The following is a 12,139-nucleotide window of genomic DNA, read 5'->3' on the forward strand; positions in this document are numbered from 1 at the left end:
TTTGGTTGACAATGAAAAAGTGACAGATTTCCAAAGTACTTATATTTGGTTGACCATCCACTTTCCTGAAAAAGTTATGTTATTCCTATTATATCCTTAATGAAAATTAGATCTTTAATGCCTTTTTAATGCTGAAGGATTTTTTTGGAAAAAAAATAAAAATAAAAATGATTTCCGGTTCAACATGTTTCTCATGAAAAAAAGTTTTTCATGAAACGTGGGAATCAATTTTCATGGAAATACAACTTTTCCGTCTTCCTCCTTTAAAAACTCCAACTAAATAAGAAGCATCTTATTATTTTTTTGTTAACCACACTTTCTTCCCTTCTTTTTTCACGAACCAAATGAGTTCTAGGTGGCAAGAGAAAATTTGTACGTCCATTAATTATTGAGTTGCCAAAGTCAACAATTATAATAGGAAATTTGTAGGTCGCTATCCCATTCCCAACTGCTCATGTTGACGCAATTAAGGTTCAGTCTAAACCAGCTTTTTAATATTTTGAATATATTCTGCACACGTTCAAAGAGCCACCAATGACTGATGCTAGAGAACAGGTGGATGAATGGATCATGTCCATGGATGTTCCATGCATCCTTATATGCAGTTTTATTGGATGACCTTGAGACTTTCTCCCGGAGAATTCGCTGACCTTTTTTCAAAAGAATTGCCGGTCCAAATTTCTCAGCTTTCATTTGGGCCAAGGTTAAATGTGTACCCATGATCTTCATGATGTTTAAATCACTGGTGCATGTGCATCCAGCTTCAGCTTTGATTTCCTTCGCAGAAATCCTTGGTCATGTCTTTGTTTTTTTTTTTTTTTTATGTAAAGGGAGGCAGAGGAAATCGTTGGTCGCGTCCTCTTTGGCTTTGATTCTCATTGCACGGTTGTTGTGATTGCCGCTGAAAGTTGAAGTGCAGATTGGAACACACTGAAGCCTACTTCTCCTGATCACAATTCAGCTCTCTTCCTTGCTGCTGCTCTATTCCTAGCGGTTTTGCTTGTTAGTACTTTCTTCAGCATCCTTGCAACCTTGTAACCTTTTTTTCCTTGTACATTCTAAACCTTCAGAGTTCTTCTGTAAAAAGTGTCCTCAATAAAATGTGGCATGGCAGAACAATTTCTCTATTAAAAAAAAAAATCTCCTTGCTTTCATCAAACATAGAATATATTATTCAAAATTTAAAATTTAAAGCCGTCTGCTATACAAACATCAAGCATTATTTGAATTTTGAAATTCAAATTTCAAAATTTAGATAGTATTTTCCTTTGCCACTAGATCATGATAAAGCACAGCCAATCATCAGAAATCTACTCAGTTAATTCACTCCACAAATTTTCTTTCTGTCCTATCGAAGAAGATCATGGGCACATCTTTACCTTGCCTTTATTTCAAACACTAGAAAAAAAAAAAGAAAGCGAAGGAGAGAAAATGAAGAGAGGATAAGGAAGGGAAGCTGGAATCAAGGAAGGTATCCATGTTGAAGAGAAAGAAAGAGAAGAAAAGAGAAAGAAAAGGAGGACTTGATCTTGGGGGTCGACTAGAGGGAGGAGAGGCTCATTTAGGAGGCCCACTCTCAAAGAGAGAGAGAGAGAGAGAAAGAGACCAAAAGCAAGGACGGAGAGGAGGGACCGACAAGCATGAGAAAAGGAGAAAGAATACTAGATTTGGAGATCTTTGGAGAAAGGTCAACAATCAAACCATAAAATAGAGTATGGAGAGAGTAGAGATTAGGAGAGGGGGTAGGGGGTTGGCCTCATAAAGGAGAAGAGAGAAGAAGAGAGAGGAAGGGCAGAGGGGAAAGCTATCTAGAACATATCAGAAGGGGAAGAGGGAGAGGGTTGTTTTTCATGGGTAGAGAAAGAGGGGAGGGAAGAGAGAGAGGAGGCAAGATAATGGATAAGCACCTATATTGACAATTATCAAATGATCTTATTAGGGCATCCAAAATTAGTTAGATAACTACTAGGTTGAAAATTCAGAATATGATGCTGCAAAACCTGATTCTTGAAGTTGTCTTTCATGTAACGGATACAATATGAGTGGTAACTACAAGAAAAGCACTTTGGCACTGATTTAATAATTTCTGATATCTATCCATTATAAATGTAAATTGCCGGCCATTATAGTAATAGCAACTATGAAGTTCTTCTTTCAAAATCCGACAAAACTAGTTCCAATTGTTATTAGTCATTGTATCGACGACACCATAAGCTATAGAAAACATATCTTCATTGACATCTGTGGAAGTCGCGCCAAGTAGTACACCTCTATTCTTATGCTTCATAAATATTCCATCCATAAAAATTAGAGATTTACATCCTTTTATGAAACCCGTTATTGAAGCATGAAATGAAATGAATAGGTGTATGAATCGACCTTCACTTATTTCATACATGCTATACTGTCGGGGTTGGTCTAAAGAATGACGTCATAATACCAGCGTATCCGGCCATAAGATAGGGATCTGTGACTATAAAGCTCCTTCATAACTACCTCCTTCCTATACCAAGCCTGATGATACGGTAATTCAACACCATATTCTCGACGAATATCCTTTACGATATCAGTCGGTCTATATAACGTTATATTTTAAAGTTTATCTTTAACAATATTCGAAACCTAACATTTCAAAGCCTATATAACATCATACTTGCAACCCTCCTCCGCATGTATACTTACTATTCATTTTTTTAATTACAAACCTTTTTTGATTTCTAAGTCAAGAGGCATGGATATGCCATTCACATTCCTCAGATGCACATTCCATAGTCACTCGCTGATGATCGTTCTTCACAAACACAAAATTTTTGCAATTTGCGTGTAGAAGTTGCAAATTGTGTCACGAAGAGTTTCCACATTTTTGAACTCCTGACCAACACCCTCTATAGAGGTATTCCAAGCATCCAGGATTTCTTTGACTAGGTTCCTCTTCGATTGCGGCTTTTGTTTCTTCAACAACTCAACCGAAATTACTTGAGCCACCCTTTGAATCATTTTTGGATCTACAACTACACTCAACATTCTGGGATGGGTCACTATCCCTACAATAAGTTAAACAAAATTTCAACATACTAACAATTTTGCACTTAAAATGCACAAACTAAGTAGTGAAATATGCAATACAACACTAATTTAAACTAAGAATAGCAAAACAGAAATAGATCAAATATCTTGTGCATTACCTCATATTGATTATCACATCACCAGCTTCGATCAAACATGGAGAATAACTAACAACCATCTTGATCACCGGCGCATTTAAGTTAACGTATATTTGTTACATATTCCAAACATTCTTATTGTCCATGAGCATAACAAGCATTCTAGACTTATTTGGAACATAAAATGTAACTTCTATCATTGTAGTAGATAGATGTCTCCACCTTTCCACTATTTTCTTGTAAATTTGATCAAGATTTGCATCCTTAGAATGAAAATAATAAAAGTTTCGCTACCATAAAAACAAACAGCTATGAAAACCGGGCTATTTGTGTTCTTTGAAGCCATGACAACAAAAAAAGAAGCGAGGGATAAACAGATGCTTTAGAATGCTTTTTCAACAATGAAGCAAAGGGATTGTTGCCACGGGGACTATTTTCAGTAAGGATATCAGCAATGGCAGATAGAGAAGAAGAGAATCCAGCTAAAACAGACTTTTCTTTGGATTGCAATCAGCCAGGGGATCTCTGAATCGCAATCAGCCCGAAATTCTTGGACCGAAAATGGTAGTTTCGGACAAAAGGGACTTTTTGTTATACCAAAGTCATAAGGAGGGTGGAGAATCAAAAGGGACTCTCGGTCAAAAGGGACTCTCTTCAAATCAATAAAAAGAGAAACCAAGATATCTCTTCACTCGGCAATGGAAAACAGAGAAGAAGAATGCGGTGTCTCAAGAGAATCAAAACATACTCTCGATCAAAAGAGACTCTCTGCAAACAGATAAAAAGATATCTCTTCACTCGACAATGGGAAATAAAGAGGAAGAGAGTGGCGTCTCAGGAGATATCGGGATATCGTAAATGGAATTCCAACCATTTTACTTTTTGGCAATCAAACCATTTCCATAGAGTCATGGGGCATCTTCGAATTTTTTTTTAAAAAACCCGCTATTAGAGACTGGGAATTAAGATTAGCGAAATTCTTGTACCGATAATGGCAATTTCGGTCAACAGGGATTTTCTATTATACCAGAGTCATTGAGAGGGTGGAAAATTAATTTCCGCAAAGGAAGATGGGTCCGACAGCTGGCCAAAGTTGGCTGACCGCCAGAGAGGGTTTTTCATATATGAATAGAGTGAATATAGATCATGTAGGTTTTCCATGGTTTAATGTAGTTTTAATTTTTTTTTTCCATAATAAACTCTAAGATGAAGACTCTATTGGTTTTGATTTCGGAATTCTGCACTAGACTTCATTTTTTATACTTTACTGCCAATTCTAGTTTAATCTATTTGATGTTTCTCAAATCCCTCAGCCCCTTAAGAGGAAGGCAGTCCAACATTTCTTTTTCAAAAAACAAAAGAATTCTAGACCTTCTAATTTTGATTACATTTTTGTCTTGATGGTGCCACCGCACAATATAACATTCCATACAAATTTATCGATTGAACCATCTTTCTCACTAGCATTTCTTAGACCTCCACTCCATTAAAGAATTCAAGGCGGACTCTTCTGTGGGAATCATTCTATCTGAGAAGCACCTCCATAGAATCATTCACAACTATCATGGCCGTAGTTGGAATGTTGCTAGGTGGGAAACTTGGTATTTTCATCCTCTCTATAAATAAATCTTTTCTCCTTTTTGACAAATACATTCTTGTTAGCTTAAATCATGCCTGCTTTCGACAATAAAAAGAAAGGAGCTCGCATAAAAAATAAAATAATGTTAAATAATTGTTAGTTCAAGCTTGTTGTTATCCAACTCTTCATACTTGGATGATGGTAAATAACACCTAGATTGGTCATAAAATAAAATAAAAAACAAATGCATGCATCAATTCAAGCATGGCCAATTATCTTTCATGCGCTTTGCATCTGCCAACCTCTTATATTATATAACCCATGGCTCTACATTCATTGATCTTTCCGTTCATGGTGATAGTTCCCATAATCAAAAACGGACCGCTCATTTGTACATGGCCTTGAAGTCAAGAACCGGCCCTTTGAACCTTCCGCCCTCCTCTCTCTCTCTCTCTCTATATATATATATATATATCTATATATATATACTAGGAACCTCCCGGCCATCTTTATATATTCATCTTCCTTACCTCTAGTACCAACTCAATTGAACTAGTTCCTAACATGGAACCATGGAGGATGACAACCACCACCTTAATTCTTCTGTCATTCTCATGCTGCCTTCTCGCATCGCCCAACATGGAAGGATACGATGAAATAAGCCGTCTTCGAGAGCTGATGAAATCCCAAAGGTCATCAGGCCCTCTCCACCACAACCTACAGACTTATCCAAATTCAAAGAAGGCCTACTCGCCGGTCTACGTCCGTCCACAAGATGGGCAGATGGAAGCCGATAAGATCGACGAATTGCCAGGACAACCGGAAGGAGTGAGTTTTGATCAATATGCAGGCTATGTAACAGTAGACCCAGAAGCAGGTAGAGCGCTCTTCTACTACTTCGTGGAGTCCCCACAAGACCCTTCCACCAAGCCTCTAGTCTTATGGCTCAATGGAGGTAATCAATTTGACCACCAGCACCATGCCATATGCACCTTTTTTCCTGGGCCTGATGAAGTGGTCTTACTAGAATCTGCAGGACCTGGTTGCTCTTCACTTGGAGGTGGAGCAATGGTGGAGCTGGGACCGTTTGGAGTCAATAGCGATGGGAGGACTCTTTATGCCAATATCTATGCCTGGAACAATGGTGAGCAACTGAGTTATTCTTTTCTATTGTGATTGCACTCGTCTCTTAAAGATTCTTTAGACCACTGCGTGCTTAATGACCATCCAATGGTAGTGGCGAATGTGATCTTCCTGGAATCGCCCGCTGGGGTGGGGTTTTCATATTCCAACACAACGTCTGACTACAAGCTGAGTGGAGATAAGAGGACTGCTGAAGATTCCTACACTTTTCTTGTCAACTGGCTCGAAAGGTTCCCTCAGTACAAGACTCGCGAGTTCTACATTACTGGAGAGAGCTATGCCGGGCATTACATACCAGAGCTTGCTAGCCTTATCCTTGCAAATAATAAGAACACGAATCAAACAGTCATCAACTTAAAAGGAGTTGCAGTAAGACACATAAATTCCCCATGATTAGGCTTGCTTGTTTAGTTAGCGTAATACTCTTTATGATACCTTTCAATCTGAAGTACCAACACTTTTGGCTGATTAATAGATGAGTAATGGCCACCTTGCAGATGGGAAATGCATACATTGATGGTAATACCAATGAGAGGGCGACTTACGACTACTATTGGACTCATGCCTTGATCTCCGACGAAGCGTACAAGGAAATTCGATTGAAGTGCACCTTCACCAGTCGAAATTATACTCCAGGCTGTGTGAGTGCTCTAGGGGCAGCTGATGCAGAAGTTGGAGATATCGATTACTATAACATCTATGCTCCTCTTTGTCATGGACCCTCCATGGCAGCTCACTCAACCAAATTGGTGAGGTTCCTTTCACATGGCCAATTATCTCAAACACAGAATATTTACTCTGCTGCTGCCTAACGCAAAAGATCTACCCTAATTTTTCCGATCAAAGGAAGCCGATCCATGCGCCGGGATGTATACTAGGTCATATTTGAATCTCCCAGAGGTGCAGAAAGCCCTTCATGCTAATGTAACAGGGTTATGGTACCCTTGGAGTCTTTGCAGGTGAACCACCCATTTGCTTAAGCTAATTTATCCGTTTAGGATGATGCGAACGATTGAAATCATCAGACTTCTTATTTAGTAAACTAAACTTGTTGCTGCTTTGTTAATTATGATATTTTAGTCGTTTCGTTGGAGGTGGTAATTGGAATGATGCACCTGATACTCTTTTGCCTACTATTAAAGAGCTCGTCTCAAGTGGCATTAGTGTGTGGTTGTATAGGTAAGTTCTTCCATGAATTCTACCACAGACAGAATATGACAAGCACAAATGCAATGTCTTATGACACCTGGAAATCTACTAATCGAGAATGCACTCTTGCAGTGGGGATCAAGATTCAGTGGTTCCAGTGACATCCACTAGATACTCCATAGACATGCTTGGACTCGACATCGAATCATCATGGCGCCCATGGTACACCGACAGCGAGGTAATCACAAGGATCTCCCATTGATCTATATCCAAGGACAGTATGACAATTCTGGCCTGTAGCAGACGAGAGTTTCTTCTTTCAGACACAATTGTGATGCACAGCAATCATTACAGTTTCAGTTGATGACTATTCCTAAGTTACATATCGTCGTTACATAATGCTGATGATTCTAGGTTGATGTTTTGCAATGGCAGGTTGGAGGGTATGTCGTCGGCTATAAAGGCTTGACATTTGCAACAGTAAGGGGAGCCGGTCACATGGTGCCGAGCGACCAACCTGAAAGATCACTGACCATGATTTCATCATTCCTTGAAGGAAAACTTCCACCAACTGCATGAGCACAACCCTCCCCATCCAAGCCTAATCATCTTCTTTCATTTCAATGATGGGTAATGGCATCCTGGCATCAGCACAGAAATCGAACGAGCTTTATGTATTCATGCCTTGATGTGTATGACTATTCCTTTGATTGATTACCTTCACCGATTGTGGAATGCGATACACCGTGATGATGGTATTCTCATGTTAAATGATTTCTTCTTCTTTCCTACTTAATGCATGTGAGGTGGAAATCTGGTGCATCGAGAATTTGCAGGAGTTTTCCCTGCTACTATTTGTTACTACTTTGACAGGTTTTAAACATAACTTAAAAAATTAGGAGCCACTGAGATAAGAAAACTACATAAATTACTCCAAACTGAGAAAATTTCAGTGACAAAATGATGCATGCAGGAATTATATGCACTTCGCAAGAGAATTCTAATCACTTTATGCAACTTCAAGACTTGCAGTTACTTTTTCAAAAAATAAGAGCAGCATGATCTTTTACAGTCAGCAAAGCTCGAATATGTTGACTTTTTGTGGTTTTGGTTCTCCTGTGAAGGTTGTTCAACATCATCTCCAGCATTATGTCAAAGCTGTCGAACATCAAACCTCCTTGATCTCATATGGGGGGAGGAAATCCTATGCTTTTAAACGGAAGTGGGGCAAGTTTGTCTGGTTTGATCTGACCATATGCAGAGTCTCAAAATTCAGAAATTTCAGTGTCAATGCTGACGACAAATGCTCTCTACATAAACGGAGCATAAAATGACCTTATGCTCTCTGTGCTCCAAAGTTCTGCAAGACTTTGTGACCAACCGTTGTAGGGACAGCAGGTGTGGACTTCTGACCTTCAACAACCACTTATATTTCCTCAAAATAAATAATGAAAAGAATGGCCACCCATCCCTATTTTCTAATAAACTTCTTGGTGAGATTCCTATGGCACATGAGCCATTATTTCTTCAATTACCATCCTGGCTTTTATGTGCCTAAACCTTGCCTACGGCATTCATAGAATTGCAAGGTCACTGAAAGTTATAAACAATCATCAAATTGTGGCAAATTAATGTGATTTATAACCTGAATAACAAATCTGAAGATATCAGTCTGATGATTGCCTGGATAGTGGGAGTCCATCTCCTCTCAATGCTGCTGCTACCCAATCCAAAATATGAAGAGCTGACTGCATGCATGGTTTCTGTCTTGTAACTTGTCAACCAAGCACTACACTTTCCTTTCTAGATGGATAGTGCTGTTAAGGATGATTCTGCTCCATAAATATATTTTTTCTGATGAATCACACTCTAATAATCTCTGCCAAGACTTACAAAGTGCCTCTCGGGCATAATTTTTAGCAAGCAAGCTCAAGGCAAGGCTGGTAATGAAATTAAAGAGCATCAACAGCTTCAGAATCCATGCTCAAATTTGTCATGACATGAACAAACCAAACATATGTAACAGTTTAATAATTTGCTGTTATCATCCATGCATGCTCACGTAAATGCTTAGCTGACTGTGCAAGATATTTCAATCTTCTTAAAGTGAATTTTTCCCATCTCTGCAACAACAGAGTTACCTCTTAACTGAATTGAAGAATTTTCTCTCTATTTGTATCATCTACTTACCTGGAGTTAATCCAGCAACGTCAGCTGGACAATTTGCCACACACCTTGCAGCTGACCATCATAAAACTCACCGCTAATGGTGTAAGAGTATAGCTGTTTGGATACTCTTGCTCCTGCAACATCCATTTCTTTTCCACACTGCAGAACACAAAATTCACTTATAACAGCAAGAATAAATTTCTGTCGAATGCCATCCCTAATCAATATGGGATTCCCTTTTTGCCCCCAATTTTAGCTTCAATACCAGACTCATCATTCTGACCTTCTCCATCATACTGGACTAAGTGGAAAACCGAAAGGTACGGTCAAGACACTGAATTTAAACAGTAGAAAACCCGGAAATGATGGATTTTTATTTTATGACTCATGAGAAGGCAGGTGAGAACTTACATCAAAAAAGAGAAGACAGGTGAGAACAGAAATACCAATAGTACCATCGAGCTATTTTGACTAGTGGAAGACCTCGACATTGTCAGTAGTCAACATTGAGGTACATGCACGATTGCTATAGACAGTTGAATCCAGAGTGGAAGGAAAAAAAAATCTTGGTATGAGGGAGGTCCTTTCATTGAATTTTGCTTTTTCAAATGAAACCAGGTGATTTTGCAACAACATTTCAAGCCTATGTTGGATCCGTTGGTTACGTATTTGCTTTTCAGATTTTGTATGATTATCTACCTGGATTCATTATTGTGTGCTATTTTCCATGACAGTCCCTTTGGTGAACTTATGAGTCAACTGTGAAAATAACCTTTAACATCATAGTAGACCGGCCGCTTCTGCATTATGTGTGATTATCTTCCACAATTTTTCCTAATGTTTTTATGTGGAACCTGATTTCAGGAGGAGGAGAAATTGTTGTGCCTTCGTGTTATTCTCCATCAACTTGATGCAATAACAAAATACAAGGTCTTAGTAAGATAAACTATTAAGAAGAGATTTGGATTTATGAAGAGGGAAAAAATTAAGCCTGTGCCACAATATTGGAAGGATTCTCTTATCTTATAATTTTGGCAAAATATCTATCTGGTCACCCACTAGCAAAATTCATGTGTATAATAAAATCTGATATTTTAAGTTAGGAGCTCTCAAGGCTATCGAGCTGGTTAGAGTAGTTTCAAGACTCTCAAGCTAGTTCTTCTTGGAATACCCTTCCTCCCTTCTAAAAAATAATTAGCAAACCTCTATTTTCCACCTATTCTTCTTCTGGCTCCTCAAACCCACAAAAATCATCCTCTAATTTCATTCAAGAGGTCACCTTCTTGCATGCCTACAATTTAATATAATTTAGAACATTTAACACTTTTATACATTGATGTCATTCTATTTACTAAGAAGCATACCTCATATTGAGATGACTTTTCCCGTGCTAATGCCCTTGCCATTGCTCACGTTACAGATGCATGTCTCTCTTTAAGATGCCCCACGATTTATCATTATCCATGACTTCTTCTCTTCCCATGTTACCTCTATATATATAAAACCAGAAGAAGATGAACAAATATGACGAGGGCCAGAATTTTGACATGATGAAGCTACATGCAGCAGACAAGAAGCTGAAGCTTAATCTTGATGGCCTGTTTCAAGCAGAGCAAGCTAGTTCCCTAAAAATCTTTCTCCAGATATTAAGAGAAACACACACACACACACACATATATATATATAATTCTGTTCAGATTGATTGAAAAAGGCTGAAGAAAATATCTTAATTGTATAGAGAATAGGTCTGAGCAATTTGTTTTGCACCTAGAAAAGCTAAACATCTTTGCGGAAGGAAGAACTAAAATATAGACACGTATAAAATGGCAGCACAACCAGCAGAAGTAAATCTAAAATGCTATAAACAATTGCAATTTGCTAAATCCAGTAGAGTTAATTTCTATAGTTATCAATTTAATCAACCGTGGATGACTTACATTTTAAGTGAACATATTAAATTTAATGGTTTATGTGAAGGTTTGGCACAAACACAAATGATTTCTAACATTGAAGTTGAAGATTACAAGATTCTAACAAATTCTGAGAATTGTCACGGCTTGCTTCTTTGCATCGACTGGAGCTGAGTGACATTTTTCTATGGCTCATCTAACTCTTTTTATCTGAGAGGTGAGGGGCCCGGTTTCAAGCTACCAATCTAATAGAACATCAATCATATCTAACCGTAATTGCTGGTTACTTTCTGAATATGACAAAACTAGTACATCCATTCATTTGAAAATGCAGCTTCATAATTAGTGGAGCAGGAGATCATGGGTTTAGAAATAACAAAAATAGAATTTCAGGAAAATCATCTACTGGTAAGAAGAATAAAGTGATGCTATTTAGTCAACGTCATTTAGTAATACAAGTTGCATGGGCATGAATCTGTTTAACTTGCTGAGCTGCTCTATTAAATTGCCACGGTACACTAACTTACAGGATAACCTCTTCATAAAGTACTAAACCAAAAGATTGCATGCAACATAAATACTTATAAGAAATCTTTCAGAATTCAGACTGGTATACCTTGCTTTGCAGATTACCTTAGCAGGCATGTATAGGCTGGCATTTCAGTGCATAAACTTCCATGAATGATGTACTATCATGTCTGTTATCGTTTCTGAAGTCTTTCGGGAAAAGATGGAGAATACATAGAGTACATTTCATCATGTATGGTAGATTGTTGACTCTCCATGTTCTCATGATCACTTTTTACATTGATTATTGACATTGAAGAAGTTATGCTACTCTTTAGAAAAAAAAAAAAAAAGAAGTTATGCTACTCAGTTGCATTGAATAATGAAATGTAAAAGTAATCTGTGTAAGATATGTTGTGTACAACTTTCTGGTGTAATAGGAACCAATCCTTCTGAAATCGTAGATCAGTAGGAAAAAAAATCAAGAAATACATCAGTAAAAGCAAAAAGAACATGAA

At 38.0% G+C, this 12,139-nt stretch overlaps 1 protein-coding gene and 1 long non-coding RNA gene across 3 annotated transcripts; one reads left to right on the top strand and one right to left on the bottom strand.

The window, feature by feature from the left end:
* Positions 1 to 5,251: 5,251 nt before the first annotated feature.
* Positions 5,252 to 7,775, top strand: LOC103711027 (serine carboxypeptidase 1-like). 2 transcript variants are annotated; one of them, XM_039128572.3, is made up of 8 exons: positions 5,252 to 5,698; positions 5,780 to 5,887; positions 5,981 to 6,255; positions 6,384 to 6,635; positions 6,733 to 6,845; positions 6,967 to 7,065; positions 7,168 to 7,273; positions 7,471 to 7,775. In XM_039128572.3, exons 1-8 carry the CDS (start codon positions 5,308 to 5,310, stop codon positions 7,612 to 7,614), a joined length of 1,488 nt encoding a protein of 495 aa, XP_038984500.3. In that variant the 5' UTR covers positions 5,252 to 5,307; the 3' UTR covers positions 7,615 to 7,775. The 2 variants fall into 2 exon arrangements, with proteins under 2 accessions (XP_038984500.3, XP_088578008.2); XM_088721882.2 differs by having other exon boundaries at positions 5,252 to 5,887.
* Positions 7,776 to 7,946: 171 nt separating this feature from the next.
* LOC149753497 (uncharacterized) lies at positions 7,947 to 11,948 on the bottom strand. Its single transcript, XR_016413229.1, has 2 exons — positions 11,748 to 11,948; positions 7,947 to 10,802 (listed from the first exon to the last, which is right to left on the bottom strand). It is a non-coding gene; the product is annotated as an uncharacterized LOC149753497 (long non-coding RNA).
* Between the last annotated feature and the right edge of the window lie 191 nt (positions 11,949 to 12,139).

This window comes from Phoenix dactylifera, chromosome 5 (genome assembly GCF_051530095.1).
Source record: "Phoenix dactylifera cultivar Ajwa chromosome 5, Ajwa_hap1_PhDact_Kaust_v1.1, whole genome shotgun sequence".
In the NCBI taxonomy this organism is placed as follows: Eukaryota; Viridiplantae; Streptophyta; class Magnoliopsida; order Arecales; family Arecaceae; genus Phoenix; species Phoenix dactylifera.